This window comes from Diadema antillarum, unplaced genomic scaffold (assembly GCF_040938485.1).
Source record: "Diadema antillarum isolate AM-2024a unplaced genomic scaffold, OU_Dant_1.0 seq00002068_RagTag, whole genome shotgun sequence".
Lineage (NCBI taxonomy): Eukaryota > Metazoa > Echinodermata > Echinoidea > Diadematoida > Diadematidae > Diadema > Diadema antillarum.
In genome coordinates, this window is record NW_027272715.1 from 138,737 (window position 1) to 160,000 (window position 21,264).

Here is a 21,264-nt window from a genome sequence, read left to right on the forward strand (position 1 = left end):
TCCTACGGATAGACACTCGAGTGGTACGGAAAACTGTTTATCTGCGCAGACAACAAATGCGTAGAATCTTGTGTACTTGTGAAACCCTGTTTTCACATGTGTGTATTGTCTATCTAATCACTCTACACGAACAGGCATGTTTTCGGTTTTCCTTCTTGATAATAATATATATATATATGTGCAGGGATCTGTCTTTCCTTGTTCAATTTAGTTGTCAATATTTGGAAAAAGAAGAAAAAAATCTTGCTGTTTTGTATCTGCATAGACAGCTGGTATCATGAGCTCCACCCTCTGCCATATGTATTGGTTCAGAGGGAATATCTCTATTGATACCGGTACTCTGAAAACATTGTATCTCATTGTTGGCAGTCTTCGCAGGTTCCTACACTGGGCATAAAAAGAAATGATGGGTCAACGATCAAAAATGGGTGGGCATCTCACTGCCCACCAGTCCAACACACCTCAACATGCAATGCTTGGCCTCCACACGATATACAAGTGGACAACTCTACTTTGGTTGGCAAGTGGTAAAATCTCAACTCAGTCACTTCATTCAAAAAGACACGATTTGTGACTACTTTGCTGTTGTTGTTGTATAACCCATCATCGTCATCTTGCAAGAATGAAACATGAACCAAAGGTGATAGGTTGCTACGGCTGGAGTTCTCAGCTCTACAAGCGAAACAGCTGCACTTGTGTTGCTCCCTCATAACCAGGTAACCTTCTACAAATGTTTGCTGTACACATATACATAACTGCTTGCTTTACTTATTATTGAGTTGGAATGATTACGTTTATTTCATGCAAGAAATTATTTTCATTTACGAAAAAAAAAGATTGATCGTGACAATAAAAAAAAATGATATACAAACAGATACACTGACTTTCAGTCATTGATTTGCTACATGCAATATTCAAGAGCAGAGTGAATATGGCACATCCTTTAGGGGGGTATCTCACTGAGTGGCGAACGAGATTCGCCAACTTTTCTGATGAATGTTTGCGAAAAATCAGGGTTCGTTTCTGCCATTAGCGACAGTTAGCGATGTTTAGCAACAATTAGCAAAACTTGGGCGAATGTTTGCAAAAGTGTTTGCGAAACACAGGTGGCGACTATTAGCGACTGTTAGCAAATGTTAGCAACAATTTTGCAAATATTAGCAACTGCTTTGCGAATGTTTGCAACTGTTCGTGAAAATATAAATTCGCAAAGAAATTTTGAACATGTTGAAAATTTCTTTGCGACAAGAAAAATTGCTTGGGACAATAAAAACCGTTTGCGAACTTTCTTGCAACTGTTAATGAACCTTTTGCAACCCTTTACAAACCCTGGCGAAATCCCAAATTCGCTACGTTCGCAAACGTTTCCCGCTCAGTGAGATACCCCCTTTAACGCTCACCTGGTGAATTTAAAGGTACAGCCCATTCATCAGAGCTCTTATAAGTTCCTTAATTTGCTTGATGTTCAAATTTTGTCAGTGCACACCATAACATGAGCTGTCCCAAGCGCTACTTCGCACTTGGCATTTCAGCTTTGAAACACCCCATATCAGGCCTGACAACAAGTAGTTTTCCAGTTCAATGACGCATCATTTAAGAACAGGCCATGATGACATAAGCAGTTAGCAGTTAAAAATTTGCAGTGAATACTCTGGCGCAACCACCATTCCAACTCTGTAACATGTCACCTTGGCAAGTCGTCTTTGCAGCTGGGATTAGTCCATTTCAGGAATATTCTGCAAGCATTATTGATATCTCAAAGCCCGATCATGACTACCCCTGCTTACAGGTGCAAACAGACATTGATTTCTTTAATGACACAATGATTTTACAGGAACTTTAGTTTCTCTGAAATATGTTGGTGCAAAACAATTTAAGAGGCATACTTTGGGGCAAAAAGAGTATCAATGTATTCCTAAGACATGCACCCAATTACTGTTATATGCATCATATGTGTACGTGTCTTTTTTTTTAACACGTCATAAATTTGAGTATTATTACATCTACATAATGTTGTAAATGCTCTGTCAAAAAGTCTGGTGAATTTCAATATTTTCTCTATTAAACTCATGTTCTTTGGAATATCATATCACTTGATGTATTCCAACCCCCTAGGAGTGCCTTAATGTAGCAAGTTGCCCCTTCCTGCCACAAGATTCCAAAACTTACAAAATTCCATAAGCATTTGACCACTAATTGCATGACTCCAATTCCTACATGCGTACCTCACTCATGAGCACTCCCTACTGCCTAGCCTTAAAGCGCAAGTAGTATAAATATATACAAGACATTACATTTACATAAAATTGTCTGTCCACAGTCATGTACACAATATCTCAAAGAGATTTCACTGGATCAGCATTGCAAAGCATGCCTATTTTACAAATCTGTAACTCAAGAAATTCTGTACATACATGAAACAAAGGGGAAAAAATCATAATAACAAACTGCACCACGTGCTCTTGTAATGTGGATTTCTCTGGTAATGTGTGTGTGTGTGTGTGTGTTTGTGTGTGTGTGTGTGTATGTGTGTGTGTGTGTGTGTGTGTTTGTGTGTTTGTGTGTGTGTGTGTGTGTGTGTGTGTGTGTGTGTGTGTGTGTGTGTGTGATTGTGTACATGTGCATTTGTGTCTGGTTTTTTTTTTGGGGGGGGCACTGAGAACATGGGTAGCAAATAGGTTGTTTTACTACCAACTGGCATCAAGTCAATACCAATTGTGAAATAAGAGGTCTTCCACATTTCACAAAGCTATTCCTCTTCCATGATCATGAGAGGTATCTCCAAAGGAAAAACTTGGCGAACTTGTCAGTGGCAGAGCCAACGTTGCACTTGTTTTATTCACAGGCCGTTGAACACTGTGAAAAGACATGTCAGTTGACACTGAATTCTACAAAACTAGAGATTGGGAGGCCAAACCAGCAAAAAAACAAAACAAAACAACACAAAAAAACTGATTTAGACGGCCAGCACTTAACACCTGTTCACACTGGTTATGACAAACAGATTATACACATTGATTCCAAAGGGTGGGCAACTGGTTGAAGTGGTTACAACAAACAGCAAACCATGTCCAGATGTCTCCAGTACGTAGGGTACAAGTTTCCATGCCTACAAGCCTAATGCTAAACAAGATCCCGTACAGCAATGACTCATGCAATTACCCAACAGTAAAGATGTCTCACACTGAACAGTTTTGAGACAAAGTTTTCAATGAATTGCAAAATCTTTGAGAAAGAAAGATGGAAATCAACACCAAAGCAAGAGAAGATGCATGAACAATAATATACACCAGCTCAGCATTTAAGTTTGCAGATTCACTCCCCTTGCCACTTTATTTACTTTTTTATCAACATAGCATATATCACAGTATAAGAGTATGAGCATATTCCACATTACACATCTCTTTCGGTGTATGGCATGCACAAAACTAAGTACAAAATGAAACAACTGAAATGTTAGCTATTAGAGAATGATGGAAAAACACCAGTTTCATGCTTGTATCAAGAGACTGCGAAATTCAACACCGCCTGTCGAGATGTTCACAGAACCATCACGGGCATATGCATACAAAAAAAAATTACACATGCATAAAAAAATAATGCCTCCGGCACCACTTCGTGGCGGAGGCATAAAAACAACTTCAGAACCTAACAACATCACTAGTGAAGAAAGAGAGCTATTTCATATATTCTTAACAAGAGAAGCTAAACCGAAATGCAGATTCATGCTTGTAATACCAAAGTTGCAATACTTCTTACTTAAGTAACATCATTCAAAGTCAGCTGCGGCTTGATGGTGTTTTGATATTTTGTGGTCTTCAACATCGCCACCCTTCGTGGTTTCGAGCACAGTAAGTCCTACTTTCACAGACCTTGCTCTTCCCCCGAGAAGAGCTGATTGCGCGAAATGAGAACTCTTCTTGCGAACAAAATGAGCACTTCCCGATAGTATCCTATATTACGTACGATATCATAGCGATATTTTCAAACACCACAAACAAAGCAGGAAAAATGTTCAATGTGCATTTGGCATTGATATCTGAAGAAAAGTCACCAGACAATTCCTGGAATATTCCCTCACTGTTTTGTAGAAATAACCTACAAACAGCCATCTTCTACTACTGCAAAAAACATGCATGATCCTAACCTCTCTGGTGCAATATCTCTTTCATTAATTTCTAACCCCCCCCCCCCCCATTGTTAAGATGCTACACAAGAAAGCAGAAAAGAATAACATTTCACCAGTCAGCAGAATATAGTGTGCTACACTGCTTTCGTAAGAACCAACAGCTCTCTCTCTCTCGATGAGCAAACCTGTACATTAGAATGCAGTCGAGCATTGATTTTTTTGCATGCACTTCACACATGTCTACATAGTGACAGCATTTACAACATAGCAATATTATGCAATATTATTTTCACTTAAGCAAAACAACCTCCTTCCTCTTCTTTCTTTTTTTTTACACATTTATCTTTTTTTATTTTTTAATGACCATTAATACTTGCACATGATTTTTACAGTGATTTTTTCTTTTTTATGTAATCTTTGTATAAACATTATAAATCTTATATCTTATACTTTACTTCATAACCATGATCTGATACTCTGTTACAAACATGTGACACAACCTCACACTGCTGACTATCAGTACACTTTCCCAGTATTCGTGAGACGTGCGTGGCACACTTCTTCTCCCCGTTCCATTTCCTCTTCCACTCGGTTTCCTCAATTTTTCTTTGGCATTTTCACGACTTTTGACAGTTTTAAACTTATCACAGCCACCCATTCAAACAGGGCAAGCATACAGTGGTAAACCATGGTCATCCATGTGGGACCAACTCTGGTAAACTGACTGTTCTTTCACCAGACTAAACTATCAAACAAAGGGCATTTTTTTTTTTGCCCCAAAACAGTGTAGCACAGTGATCAACGCAACCAAAAATTCCCTCTGCAATACCTCCATAACGATTTTAAAGGTAGACTGGCAGGCCTGTCACCTTTTTGTACAAGTTCCTGTCAAACAGGTGATAAAGAAATAAATCAATTCCGACAATGATCAATTCACTTCATACATTCACACCTAGAGACTATTTATTTTACATGACTGTAATTTCTTCCTTTTTCGTCACAATGATAAGGGTGAGGTCTGTACTTTTGACGCAGCAAACTGCACTTTATTTCTCTACACACAAAAAAAATATATATATACTTTTTTTTTATAATTGCTTAATGTACAAAACCAATTTTCAATTACCATTCTAAAGGTCTTTTTTCTTCAGATTAATCCATCATTGACGATTACAAGAAGTTATAAATGTTTTGGGGTTAGTAACCACTGTCCACCATGGTGCATTAAAAATCAGAAATGCATACAAGGTAGTCAAAACAGCAGTACTTGAGAACAGCCATGTTCAACACTGAAAAATGAAATAAAAAAAATAATCATATGCCTTTGTTAGAGTTTCCACATTATATATGCTTTGTCATTTTGTGTTTTGACTTACTGATTACCTTTTCACATGTGCTCTTCACTGGAGGTAGGTGTGTGGGCATAAAAAGTTAAGTGTTTCAAAAAATCTTTAAAAAAAATCAATCATATGTTTTCCAGTGATCTCCATTAGAACACATGAAACATCTATGTTTTTTCCCATTTCTTAACCAGAAGGTGAGACATGCTGAAAAATAGCATTAACATTGGAATAAAGGTGTACGCCTTCCGCAGCCCGCATTTTGTGGATATCCCAAATAGGTGTTAACCCAAAGACTGGAATTACAGAAGGTAATTAAAGGGGGACAGGGTGTTCTTACTCTCAATAAGTTTTATGTACAATTGTGCTACTAGGCAGTGATCACATAAAGAAATGAAATATATGTCTTTCCACATTTTAGCTTGATTGCAAAGACTGACAGCACCCACAAAACCTGAAACAAAGTAAGGACTGGCCAACACATGCTGGGGAATGAGCTTTGACAAGCTCCTACAGTCTACAAACACAGGGAACTTCACAGCCGTTACTCCACGTGCAGAACAATTGGATTGCGCACAGTGGAACGCATTGACAAAATTACCTCACACAAATAACGCATACTCAGGGACATATGTACAACACTTTTACACAAGTCATGGGTTGAGGGATCTCACTCCATGGGGTCAGTCCACAGCTGTAGCTATGTTGCCGACGTCGAACGGATTTCTGGATAAACTGTCAAAAACGCTTAAATGTCCCCCTCCTCCAGTCAGCAATCTCTATCCAAGCCCTGTACATCGTATGGCAGTAATACAGCTTTGCTAAGTCTGCTTAACTTCTACCATCTGTGGATTCAGAAAACATGAAAAAGACAAAAATGAACAAATAGACACATGTCAACAACACTATGCAGCAGAGCTAAGTTTTAATTGAATGCATGAATTCTCTCAATGCTGACAGCTTACCACATCCCCATTTCCAGACGGTACAATTATGAATGATGTTCAAGGTTATGTGCACACAAATATCTTCCTTTTTTTTTTTGTTCAAAAGCACATTTAAAGAAACATAGTTTCTAAAACTGGCATGTCCGCTGAAAAGTTGGCCTACAAACACACAGCATGTGAAAAGGTCAATCTAATTGTGATTGGTCTATAGCAGGAAAACCTACATTTACACATCAAATTCAGGGCAGTTCCCACAAGCAGACTTGGAGATAACTGTGTCTTCCATGCATTTAAATCGGCAAATTGAAATATAATCCCCAATCTGGGAGGTCCCATACTCCGTCAGGACATGCAGTGGTATCTAAGCTTACTTCCTGGAGAATTTCAAAGCTCTGCTATTGATGACCTCTATGAATAAAATAACATTGTAATCAAAGATGTTGGATGTTGATCAATTCAGAGCCTAAAATTTGCTATTGATGATCTCTATGAATGAAATTACAATGCAATCAAAGATGTTGGATGTTGATCAATTCAGAGCCTAAAATTTGGTTTTGTTTTTAGCTCAGACAAAACAATGGAAATAAGACAATACCTTGTATGTGACTACAACTCTCTATAATTTTGTATTTTTCCCTTCCTATTCAATCTTTTTGGTAGGTGCTCATCTCATGATTATGCATGAGGCGATGCTTTCTACAATTACATAGAGTAGACACCTACAGCAATTCTAGATATCTGATTGGTTGATGCACTGTGCCATTCATTCACCTTTCATTAGAAATATGGTTGCCATTTCTGTACTAAATCAAAGAATCAGTGTGGGCCACATCCTTTGACGTCTGAGGTGTTGTATAAAACAAATACAGTAGCGTATGGTGTTTACTCATGAAATGGAACAAGATTTCACACTCAGTGAAAGATGAGGCGCACTGTTGAACTTGGCTTCGCCTCAATTAATAGAGCGCCTAGATATCTTTCAACTCCTACGAAATCTTGTGCCATCGCAGTCACGACCATTCAGTCTTTGTATAATTAACAAGGGCAATGCTTTCCACAATATTGCGACATTATACAGAGAGCTGGCAGGGAAAGATTAGTGGAATTCAAGCGCTCTCCTAAAGCAAACTGAACCGAACCGAACCGAACCTGCATCACAGGAGCGCTTGAACACTGTTACAGTGTACCATACCGAACCGAACCAAGTCAGAAGTGGACCACTTCCTGATGTGCTCCAAAAGGGTACCAAAGCACACCAAAAGTTTGCATGTGAAGAATACGCGTAACGTGCACATATGTCATAATGCAAAGAGTTCATTCTCTTTGTTCGGGACATCTGTAAATAGTTTAAGTGTGCCAGGTGAATGACCCTGCTGCTACAAAATGTGTGATCCCCTCTAAAAAGAACTCATGAGGTACGCTTTCTCCACAGAGCGCACGAACACTCCAAATATAGCAAAGCACAGTACAGATCGCTTTGGTTTGCTTTTGAGCACTCAAATGCACCCTAAGAGCCTGTTATACCTGCTTTGAACTTGTTGGCCTCTTCAAAGATCATCTCCTTCAGTCTCTCCTTGGGTAGGTCATCCAGCTCCGTGGCAAACGTGAAGGGCTTCTCAGCAACGGGCTGTATTAAAAGGATGGTAGAGTTTTGGCTGAGATGGGGAATTCAGGTTTTAACTTTTTGCAAGATAATTAAAAACCACCTGTGAAATATTACAGAGCATACAATTCTAATGATTCTTGCATTGGATTGCTTTCTGAATACCAAAACTGATTGATAAATTGCTCTACATCGACATATTAAAGTAAACAGCAATTACTCAAAGTAAGACGTACAAAGTTTGGATTCATTGACTGCATGATCACACTAACAGAGGCCATTATCACAAGATGTACTGTCTTTTACAACTTCTATGATATATTCAGCAAATGGAGAAGTGTATACTCTATGATCATGACACAGATATAGTATCATATGAATCATCTGGTCCTAAAATATCATTCAAAGTGATCAAATTTCCATAGCAAAATAATTTTGTAAGAACATGTGCCTAGAACAAAATTCAAGATAAATATTTGCACTTTCTACAGATTTTAATCTCCATTACTATCAGGAACCCTTACTTGATAAAGAAAGTTACCAAGTTGAAGCTAATAAATTGATACTATAGTTTGACAGCAATAAACAATGATAATCATATGAGAAAGACAATAACAGCACCTCCAGTACACATATTACACTGAAGCAATATCTATAATTGTGATATTAACTACTACTAACACCAACAATACCAGCAACAACAACAACAACAACAAAATTAACCCATACGCATCCGCCGATCTACGGGATATCCCGTAGTTCACGCAAACACTGCGAACGCCAATCTACGGGATAATCCATAGCAGAAATGGTTTGGACAATGACGTCATTTATATAGCTTTATATTATAGCCTGTGAACTATGACCTGATATCCCCCCCCCCCCAGTCCTTTGCATCACTTCCTGTTACTGATATTTTTACTTGGATTTGTATTCCCTTCGGAGGTTTACAGCAGGCTGCTGACAGAATAGGTCTTCATCTATATGTGAGATCAAACACTGCTGTACGTGTACGTATAGGCGTACTTTCCTGTAGTCCCACCCATAGAGTCTATGAGTTTATAGACCACACTAGTCTGCAGGTGCAGCTCTTTGAGTTATTATTCGATATTTCTTCATATTTGTAATCAATACACACTATGAGTTACATACCATCGGAAAGCTTACATTATGAAGATTTCAAAATTTATAGTTGTTTTTCTGCATAAAGGCTATGGATATTTTTCATTAGTGGTTTCCTTTGAATAAGCGATGTGATTATTCATAAATATGTAAATCATATGAAAATATTAAAATCATTTGACATCACATAATTCATGACATGATGCTGATTTACATCTTATATGAAAGGCCATTTCTTTCTCTTTCAATTGATATATAGTTTTCCATAGTTTTTCATAGTTTTCTTTTCATAAGTGTCGGTGACATTACCTTGAATTTGAGACAGCACAGTTTAGTGAATGTACATGAAATAGTCTCTGGCTGCAACAGCCTTTAAAACTGCATTACACGACCGGCAGATATGGGTTAAATACACTCAAAGTGTACCACCTACCTCATCCTCGGGGTCGTAGTATTGGCTCAAATATTCGTGAGCGAGGGCGTCCTCCACTGTTATTCTCTTGTCCGGGTTGAAGGACAACATGCGCTCCAAGAGGTCCAGTGCTGCAAGTGACAAGAGTTTATAGTTTCAAGTGATTTCTATGGCAAGAACAACAGCATGATCAGTCTGCATATGCATGGAGCTGAATGGTGGGGAGTTTTGATCCCCACTTGTTTGGGTTCCAATGTAGAGTCACATGGTATAACTCTTGTAACAGAAAGCGGCAAACCATGGTGTTTTAGCCAATACTAGTAACGTACAGGAGAACCTCGTCATGACGAGGACCCGACAACCAGAATTACTGTAAAACATGATATATTCGCGGCACCAAATTTTCGCGAATTGGAGCCGACGGCCTTTTTCGTGGCATGAAATTTTCGCAAATTGCCTCTGGCATTCAATGCATATAGTGTAGACAAGAAATTTCGCGTGCATTTTAATTTCGCGAATCTTGGCGCTCGCGAAATTCGCGAAATTCGCGAAATTAAAATGCACGCGGACATTCCTTGTTTTACAGTACCTTGTTAGATAAGGTTCCCAGGGTAGAGAAACTTGGACATATGATGCATCACGCGTTATCCCGGGGTACCGTAGTACCACGGGGTACCATATTGTGTAGCACCACCTCACGTCCACTCGAGGACAGCCGCAGAGAAATGCATGCACTGTGTGTGCATGTACGTAGTCATTCCCATGCCACTGCATGTTATACCATGCATGCATAGTATTCTGTGCTAGTAATTGCATGTGCAGTGCAGTGCAGTGCGGTGGCTAGTGCGCGCTGGCTCTAGCTAGCTAAAAAAATGACTTACAGAATTTTTTACAACAACATGGGGCAGATTGAATGTTGAAGAAATCACACCAAAATAATTTCTCACTTTTTGGCAACCCAGGGTACAATCTTTAAAAAAATAATAATTCGACAAAATCGCTGATTTTCATTTGGTACCCCAGGGTACCATCTATGTCATCAGAGAAACACTTTGGACCTGCAAAACTGCCTTCTTATGAAAGGGTTTTGTTTATATATCTGACCTCTTTATATACGAGGTTCCACCGTACAACACCCCACTGTATAAAGAGTATTGCTCTAGTGTGATTTACAATATGAATGGGTCTATTAGATTGCCTTGTGACTCTGTATGCTCATACAGTTGAACCTCTCGTATCCGGACAAGTCGGGACCGGGGCTCATCCGGATAAGGGATTTGGCCGGATACGGGAGACTCAATGCTTTATACATGTACATAATATACATACACATGTACAGTAGCCCATTGTAGTACCACATGTAGTAATGTGTATACTGCAACCTTTTCATTGTTACACTCAGTAACAGACCCCAAAATAGAGGTTCGTGTTTGCAAGAATGAAATCATTTTCTTTTATAAATTCTTGGGATTATTTACCTAAATAACTATTCAGAAATGTATCAAGTATATGTAATTCATGTGTGTTTGTGTAGGAGTTCTCAAGGAGTTGGGAATCCCCCTTTCCTCCCGTAATTATTTTTAAAAAAATCACGGCGAGATTGCGTCCGTATAATAGAGAGATCCGGATAAAGGGAGGCTGGATAAGAGAGGTTCAACTGTACTACGAGATGTCATTCTGGCATCCTATGCAATCACTGGAATCACTCATTCAAGCATATATGGCACAATGTGCCTGGTTGACACTGTTTGCTGTCTGGGGCAAACCAGGAGGGGTCAGCAACATTTGGCCGTTTTCTTGCATGGGTGGGTAGGGGGACCACTTCTTTGGGTAGCACCCTGCTATTTGCAATGAATGAAGGGGCATCTATAACGTAATTAATCGATCATGCACACTAAGCCCATTAGCCTAATTAAAGGCATTGAGAGAGTTTTAGCCTAATAAAAGGCATTGTCAGGCGGTGAGTTGGCTCAGTCGGTAGCGCGTCTGCCTCACGATCACGCGGCCCGGGTTCGAACCCGAGTCTGGACTGAGCAATGTTGTGTGTAAGCATACCGTCCCCTCTAGCAAGAGGCAAAACACTCTGTCCCTCGGATAGGACATAAAATGGAGGTCCCGTGTATGAGAGAGTAACAACTCATGCACATAAAAGATCCTGCTTCATTCATTCATCGCAAAGAGCAGGGTGTTTAACCCGGTGAAGTGGTCCCCACCTCACATCCAACTGGACCCTATAGAAGATCAGCTTAATGTAGCTGAATGTGGGATATCCAGCCATCTTCTCAGATGGAAAATGAACAAACAAACAAAAACAAACAAATAATTGAGAGTCTACTTTTTTTGGTCTGTATATCTGTTAAGCATATTCAACAATTATACATCACAAAAACCTACAAAAGTCATTTCAATTTTATGTATGTATTTTACTGTTTTAGGAACTTATGTATTCCTTTGGTTTTTCAACTTTGTTTTTTTTTTCTATGGTTTTTGATTGAAAATAGTCACTGACCACTCAAGGTGATTGTTAGTAAAAAAAAAAAAAAGAAGAAAAAATCAGGTTTTATGAGTTTCATGACAGAGCACTGTTTTCTATAGGAAATGTACACAAAATCACAAAATTATGCTCGTTCTGGGGTGACATGTAGTTACAAAAGTGGCCCTGGCTTTGTAAAAGTAGGCGCACACGTTACGAACTTGGTCTCAAAATTTGCACGAGTTTTGAACAAATAAATTCCTGACGCCTCATGATGAGGCATTTTTGCATTACAGAATTATTGTGTGAAATGTCAAGGGGGCGGATTCTGTTCCCCCATCCCCCATCCCCCCCCCCCCCCCCCCCCCCGGCCATTTTAGGGTTAAGCATTTGATTAATAGCCCCTGTGCAATTCTATTCCACCATGGCCTTCAGCCACGAGGCATTAAACTTTACCTGGCCCAATTATACCTAAGTTGTGCATTTATTTTAGGACTGTCAATTCAAGTGTATGCACATTCAATAGTTGGCAAAGAACCCAAGGGGCATTAGGGTATTAAAATGATAATGGCAGGGCTCTCTGGTAGAGCAGTGGATACACCGAAGAGGCTACCCTGGATGAGTAAGACCTTTTAGTATCATTATTATGTTATTATTATCACTGGTCTCTTGGTTCTCAACTGATGATTATGAATCCTCGGGCTATCCAACATCATCTACATGTTGCCATCTCACCTTTGCCGTCAGCTTTGGGGTAGAGACGACTCCACGGCACCTTGGGCTTAAGGGGCAGCCCTTCCAGGTAAGCCCGGGCCTTCTCGTTGATGATGCAGGCCAGGTCATCTGGGCAAGGAGAGCCCAGGATCCCCAAGATGTGATTCAGCTGGTCAAGGTCTGGGTGAGACGCATCAACACAGTTAAGGGAAACCTCCGGATGATTTTCAGATTTTTACATTGGAACAGCTATAAATTAGTTATACTGAAAACAGAGTTTCAGAATTTATGATAACTGGGATGAAGAATAAGGATATTTTTGAAAGTTATCACAAATTGCAACGAACAAGGATGATGACATGGCAGCATCACCAAAAGAATCCATGGCCGGATTCACGAAGGTGGTACAATTGAAACCAGGGTTTAAACCATGGACAATTTGCATGGAGCGTAAAGTATCCCATGGTCTATTTCGTTACGAAATCAGTCATTTCATCGACAAAGTGACCATTTCGTTGACGATACTTAGAAACCACTTCATGAAATATTAAAGAACACACAATCCTACGAGGAATTTAAAGTTTATTTTATGAAAACCAGTTTTGAAATGGCTGAGATATCCAAAAACAAAGTAAAAAAAGCGATCCTAATAAAAGGTGGGTTCCACCTTTCATTAGAATCACTCTGTTTTGGATATCTAAGTCATTTCAAAACCAACTTTCATCGAATAACTTTGAATTCCTCTAAGAACTGCATGGTCTTTCATATTTCATTATACGTTTCTCATTACCTCCAAAAATCGTCATAAAAAACATTGGAAACCTGAAGCCCCATCTTAACCATAACTGTACCATCCCTCTGAATTTAAAGGTACTTCCTACAGCCATCTTCCCGCCCTATTAATGTCCTATTTACCCCAAACCCCCTTCTTCCAAAACACACACACACACACACACACACACACACACACACACACACACACACACACACTGTATTTATTGTGAGTTTGATCTGGCCAGCCTGGCATCGGAAGGTTTCTATCACCCTCTCTTTCACGCTCTTTCTGTCTCTCGTATTATCCCCCTTATCCACGAGCATCATGTTGGACCCCCCCCCCTTCTCTTATTGCATTAACGTACTGTGTCATCGGTTGCCAAAGGGTCAAGCTTATAGCTTTTTATTGGCGACCATTCTGTTTGGTAATTCATAACACATGTACTGTAATTAAGTCACAGGATGTATGTGTAATCAAAACTGTTGAAATAGTAGAAACTACATGTAGCTATGATGAGTATCATATTTGTGTATATTATGTTTGATTATGTTGATTAAAAAAAATAGTAAATGATGCCATACGGAGAATAAATATATCAAATCAAATCAAATCAAATCAAATCAAATGCAAAGGGCCTTCAGGCAGAGGATACAGTGCTTGCCGGGGAAGATGGGTCTGTTTGAGAGCATCTCTGCCAGGATGCAGCCCACGGACCACATGTCAATTGACTTCGTGTAGCCCTTGGAGTTGAGCATGATCTCGGGGGCACGGTACCACCTTGTCGCCACGTACTCCGTCAGGAACCCCGTGTGGTCGTGGTCAGGGTCTGCTATTCGCGCCAGACCAAAGTCACAGATCTACCAGAGACAATTGAGAAATTATAAAAGAACAAGACAAAACGTATAGTTAGCTTCAGCTAAACATATAAGGAGAGTTAAGCAGTAAATCATGGTTAAAACTCAATGCGCAAGTAGTTCCTCTGAAGCCACAACAAAGGAACAAAAAAAAAAAAAAAAAACCACTAAATATCTACAGGTGTTGTATAGCCAAAAATTAATAAGTCAGACACAATGCATGGTGTAGGGCTCAACCATACTGACCACTGAGACAATCTTTACATTTAAAGGGAAGATAAACCCCAAGAGCAATGTAGATTGAGTGAAAGCAGCAACATTAGTAGAACACATCAGTGAAAGTTTGAAGAAAATCGGACAATCGATGCAAAAGCTATGAATTTTTAAAGTTTTGGTGTTGGAACCGCTGGACGAGGAGACTACTAGAGGTTATGATGTATGAGTGGACAACAATACCAAGAAAATAAAAAGAAAATTCTACAAAAATCCATTTTTCATGAAAATTACAAATTCCATCAACTTGATACTGACATTATGTTAAGGGTAGCAATTATTCCCCCTGCTTTCTGAAAGCGGTTGGTCCATTGCTCTTTTATAATTCTAGAAAAGTGAATTTTTGTTGAATTTCCTTTATATTTTCTTTGTATTGTTGTCCACTCATACGTCATATCCTCTAGTAGTCTCCTAATCCAGCGGTTCCAACACCAAAACTTTAAAAATTCATAACTTTTGCATCGATTGTCCAATTTTCCTCAAACTTTCACTGATGCGTTCTACTAATGTTGCTGCTTTCACTCAATCCACATTGCTCTTTGGGTTTACCTTCCCTTTAATAGAAAAACAAATCATCGGTTGAGACAACAGAAAGCTCTTAAACAGATATCATATCAACTTGTCAAATGATATCGCTCATCATGATGAATGCGTAACTGATACTGCACTCCATGATGATATTTGTGTGATGAGCAACTGCTTTTGTGTAGCGTGAGAAAACACTGCGGATGAAAGTAATAACATAAATCAATTGTAAGTCACTTAGTGCCACACATTGTGGACCCTGCCTAGTTGAAATGCTTGTCGTCATTGATTGACACATATACTGTAAAACCACAAATTTTTGCAAGCATGAAACTTTTGCAAATTTTGCGAGGAGCCAAGATTTGTGACAGTAAAATGTATGTGATTTTTTTTTTTTAATCTACACAGTGCATTGAATGCCAGTGGCAATTCACAAAAGTTTAATGCCATGAATGTTTCTGGTTTGATATAAGTGTACAACAGCATCCTGGACATTTTGGAGCTTGCAAATAAAACAGCTGAAATCAAATGATCTGAACTCTTGTATGAATGTCCTGCCTCTCCCTACATTTAACAACTTCTGGCTATCCTCCTTCAATTCAAATCATTAGCACTGCAGTTTCATTGAAGCAGATACAGTGTATGAACCTGAGTAACATAGGATAGTTAAAGTTGAGCCCCATAATTTGCTAGGCAAGTTTGTAATAATGCCACACTATGCTCTCAAAATAATACTGCCATTTTCTAAGTCTTTCTTGTTATGACTTCTCTCTCTTTCTATCTTTCTATCTCTTTTTATCCCTCTTCCTCTCTGTCTGTCTGTCTCTGTTTTTGTTTTTGTTTTGTTTGTTATTGTTGTTGTTGTGGTTGTTGTTCTTTTTTTTTTTTGGGGGGGGGGGTTGGTGTTATGTATATGTGCTCATCACCCACTTCCTCGAAAAGCTTCCTGCGCTTCAATCCACCACAGCACTGAGATAAAAATATTGAGACTTCTTCCCTAAGTGGCTGAACCATCCATAAATGCAGCATGTGGCAGTCCTACGTTCTGCCTCTCCCTCAGTAATAATGCATACACTGATGGCAGAGCTGTAATTGCACGGTGCAGTTAACAGATGAAATATAAATATCATCACTGCGTAATTTGTCACGCAATCACGCCCCCCCCCCCCCCCCCCCAATGCTCAAGGAGAGCTCGTAAAAGTAGTTTGAAGGAGAGACGTCTGTGAGAAGTGAAGATGCGGACGAGGTGCTCTCGGGGCTAATTTTTACAATCTTGATATGGCTCACTCTACATTCGTGGAAATGTCTTCCCTGCCTCTCTTCATAGTTTACAGGCACAATCTTGTTAAGATCAGCTCATGGCTTGCTGACTCTTGCACACTCGATACATTCTTGTGAGGAATAGAAGAAAGATTGTATGTCATGATGCATTTTATGCATCCAACAATTTGTTCTCTTTCACACACACAGTCTATAACATATAATGTGTAGCTCTGGCACCATGTGCAGTGTTTAATATTTAAAGTTTGAAGACTAATAAATCTGTAGCACACACACTTTTTTGTTTTATGATAGATATTCTTTATCTGAATTTCATTCGATATCAGACCCATGTTTACAATGAAATGAATATGTACACACACACACACACACACACACACACACACACACACACACACACAAAGCTTAGAATGGAATAGAACTAAGTTACAAAGAAAGGCATGATGCAGAAGGAATTACTGAAATGAATATTAAACATCCTGCTTCAGATCTGTATTTGGTCACGGCAAGCACTTCCTGCACCTAGATATTAAAAAGATCTCTTTCTTCCCTTCCTACTTTTTTCTTCCAAAAAAAATATACACAAGCTCAAAGAAAGCCTGAAGCACTTTACGTGATACCTTGAGAGTTTTGATAATATGGGCAGTTGCAAAGCTTTTGCAATACTGTGACAGTTTAAATCCTATGCCATCAGCCATTGCACCTCCTGAATTTGTGTGACTAGAGACCGTGGCTTTTGTGCATTAAGTACAAACATTACCATAAAACACTGGAACATACCAACTATACATTTGTTCTACACATGCTAGCAAGAAAGTTTGGCTTAATTTCAATTTCAATTCATCTACAAAATGAAACAGAGCAGATGTACCATGGAACAAATTACATTTGTATGTGACCAGTTTCGGTACAATCATGCATGCAAAACGCAACTTACTGTTTGCACTGCAGTCAAATACACTGTTTCATAAATCGTAACATACCACTTTACTGCATGAATTGTGAACAATACTGAAAATCTGTCCCATCAGCCCACATCATGCACAGATCAACCCATTCAAGGACAGCTGTTTTAAACTTCTATTGCTACAGCACATTAATAGTTTTGCCATCGGTGCGAAAGGTAAAATCTTCTTTCTTTTGAGGAAAACTGTTTCCACATCCCACCACGCTTTGTGTGACTTTCGTGTATTGACAAAAAAGATTAGAGAAACTGGAGACTTATACTAAACTTGGTGTTTTAGAGGTTAGACTTTGCTTCCCTGCCATCTGTAATCCTTGCAACTGAATAATAGAATATTCATAAATCCTAATACTGCGGGGGGCTTAATATTTCAAAACAAAATTCCACAACTTTTTTTCTGTGATCCTTCCCGCATGTTTTGATACCAAATTTTAGTTATTGGGCCTATGGTATAGATGTCAGATTACATTAACTGAACACATGTCAGTGAAATTTTGACATTTCTACATGTCAAAAGTCTTTCCTTTGACATGCCGTGGTGGCTTCATTTTTGGAGTAAGACAGTTGGGATTTGGCCAGGATGACACTTAACCCATGATTTGACCATTAATCAAAAAAAGTCATCTTCACCAAAATTTCAGATACAAGGTCTTGTCACCCCAGCGACGATATAACTGTGTATAAACCTATATTGGACAAAATCAACTTGTCCTTTATTATGTACATTATACTTTCTAGAAGGTAACATAACTTTGACAAATAGTGTTTAAATATGAAACACACACACACACACACCCTCTTGCACATAGACATATCATACACAGCCCAAAAAAAGTGAAAAAATCACAGAAATACATAAGAAAATTGGAAACAATAAAATACATAAGACATAAAAATCACAACCTATCATTTTCTTTGATAAATTGATTAGGAAGTTATAAAGGGCATTTGTACCAAAAATTGCAATCCCTACAGATTCATTCAATGAGAAATAATAAACCAAAGCTATGATTTCTTCCATAAATTAGCATAAATTAATTCATATAAAATAGAGGAAAAGGACTTTCCTAAATTAAGTCAAACAGCTTTGTGGATTACTTCATCCTCTACCCTCATGCAAAATATTGAGGCAATCAGGCGATCCATGGCCGAGATCTTGGGGGGGGGGGGGGGGAGGGAGTCATAATGCCCCCCACGCCCCGCTTGGTAATAACAAGATGAGAAATGGTCCGGAAGTATTAGGGTTACATTCATGACAAAGACAAAAGAAAAATAAATATTCTGGTATCGAGAAGCACAGGTTTCTTTATCTTGCTGGCAAATAAAAACATGTATGAAACAATTACTGTATACGCCATATATTTCGTCTAAATTTTCTTGAATCAAGACTTCCCGACAATTTTGCGAGTGGTAAAATTCGCGATCGTGGAGTCCTGTACTGAACGGAGAAATGTATTCGGGTACGATACATTCATATCAGCATTAGAGTCAATATTTTCGCATGTTTCTAATTTCGCGAATAGCAGCTGACTCGCGAAATTCGTGAAAATAACAAGAGACCCGCGGGTCTAGCGCTCACCTGAGTATCGCAAGTTCACCTTTCACGCAGTCACTAATCTAAATTATTCACAGCTCTACCAAAATTTGACGAGGCATTCTCAAGTGGAAGATGAAAATGTACAATAAGGGCCCAATTTTTTCAAGATTCCTTAATTTGGGGGAATTGGGGCCCCCTGGGGCCCTCTGGGTGGGGCATGGTGCCCAGTTTGATAAATTGAGATCCTGACCACCTAGGGATGTAGTCCAGTCAAAATATGAAATGACCCACAACTAATTGCAACAGAAACGATTCCACTTGCATTTGACCCGGAAGAGCTATCAAAATAACATATTAAAAGTTCCCTAAAATTCGAGTGGTGGATCAGTGTCTAATTTGCATAAATTCAAAATGGCCGCCATACAACCTATTTATGCCTATATCTGGGGATATATAACCCACAGAAAGTAAATTCTGGTGTCTAATCCTATGGTTTTTAGGTCAAGGAATACAATTATGTTATGTATAGCAACTTTCAAACATCCTTTTATATAGTTTTTGCATATATTTGCATATAATTACATGCAAAATGGCCGCCATATTGCCTGCGCAAGCCCGTATCTTCGTATATCATTAATGTAGTACACTCAGGAGTAAGTCGCTATATATCTGGACATAAAACCCGCAGAAAATAGATTCTGGTGTCTAAACCTATAGATGTTTTTTAGGTCAGGGAATACAATTACGATATAAGCAGTAACTTTCAAACTTCCCTTTATACATTTTTTGCATATATTTGCATTCAATTAAATGCAAAATGACCGCCGTAATAGTGCCACTACAGGCTTATATTTCTATTCTGTAAAAGGTACCTAGTGATGGTGTCTGTGGTCTTAATTTTACTGCTGAGAATCACTGATGTAGAATACGTTCCACTCAGGAATAGTTACCTATATTTCACTAAAAATTTGCATATAATTATTTATACATAAATCTATTCAAATTACTACCGTGACTATGATTTCAGATATACGAATACAAGCTGCAGAACGTTAATTGTACTGTAATGTCTCATCCAAGATATCAAGGGAAAAATTGTTATAATACCATTTAAAACCTTGATGATTCTCCTACACCTAGTGTGTATATATTCTTGCGTTTATTAAAAGTATTGTATTACATTGTACTCACATTTTCTTGAGATACAGCCTCAAAACAGAAAACAACTGTAAGTAGCATCGAATAGAACATATCTTTATTTAACTGTAAATTCAACTTATCTTCCAAAGTGTGCTCAATAGGTACACAAATATTAAAGCCTAAAATTATGTAGTAGGAATCGTTAAAATAGTTCATGATTGCATGATATTATGTTTTGTAATTTGCCCTCATGTTTACTGCGTATTACTTGTGTCTATGTTGCAATTCTTTATTTCTTCTCTCTTTTTTTGCCAAAGGGGGGGGGGGGGCATGTCATCAAGTTCATGATTATCCATAAGCTACTCTACAAAAGTTTCATGAGTTTGATATCTCATATAGCTTTCAAAGTGTGCTTACGGTACACAAAGATTGGTTTTAAATCATTCAGCAGGTTGTTTTTTTTTTTTCAAACATCTTTTTTCTTACCTGCGATGATTTACATCCATGTTTAGTTGATACTTGTGTCCTTTGTTGCAAAACTTTTGGTAAAGGCATGTTTATCAATGAGCAACATATGACCGTGATAATTTGTATGGAAGTGGATTTTGTCATATTTTGCACGGTTTCACCCAGTGACTCACTGAAAATGTAAAACATTGTGATTTACAGCCAGATACAAAGAAAAATGAAAAAAAGAGGAAATGCCTTAACATTTCTATTCCTAGTACTCTGGATTCATCAGTCGATCAATACAAACAGCATCCTTCTCATTGGCTTCAAGCTCATACAACACATATATAAATTCTTATAAGTCTTACTTTTTCCATTTTTCGTGTTGTATCTGCAGCTTTATTAAAAGAAATGTTTCCTATTGCATTGAGGCTTCGCACTAATAACATTTTCACCAACACACAGTTGTTGTTTTTTAGAAATGCGAGCAGCATGAAGGCTGAATTCAATTTTGCTGGCGAAAAAGCAGTCTTAAGTCAGATAAAAAACAAAATACATAACATCATTTTCTGTTCCTAACCCTTCCAAAAGGTCCCTTCCTTCCACCTCGTTAGCAGCTTTTCTTCAAGTTAAACAGCGGAAGGGAAATGACATACAATCATTGGAATTGGGACGATTTGAGGAAGATGTTTAATCAAAAATATGTTCTGATCACTACAGACAAA

The 21,264-nt window shown here is 38.5% G+C and overlaps 1 protein-coding gene across 2 annotated transcripts in view; it reads right to left on the minus strand.

The window, feature by feature from the left end:
* Nucleotides 1–600: 600 nt before the first annotated feature.
* LOC139713798 (mitogen-activated protein kinase 1-like) overlaps nucleotides 601–21,264 on the minus strand; it is a 56,508-nt gene continuing 35,844 nt past the window's right edge. The window contains exons 5-9 of one of the 2 annotated variants that reach the window (XM_071625501.1): nucleotides 14,168–14,372; nucleotides 12,762–12,920; nucleotides 9,575–9,684; nucleotides 7,941–8,043; nucleotides 601–6,314 (exon numbers count right to left, since the gene is read on the minus strand). In XM_071625501.1, coding sequence (XP_071481602.1) covers nucleotides 6,301–6,314; nucleotides 7,941–8,043; nucleotides 9,575–9,684; nucleotides 12,762–12,920; nucleotides 14,168–14,372 — 591 coding nt within the window. In that variant the 3' untranslated portion in view covers nucleotides 601–6,300. Of the gene's footprint in view, nucleotides 6,315–7,923; nucleotides 8,044–9,574; nucleotides 9,685–12,761; nucleotides 12,921–14,167; nucleotides 14,373–21,264 lie in introns of those variants that run through there. The other variant, XM_071625500.1, reaches the window with a different exon arrangement.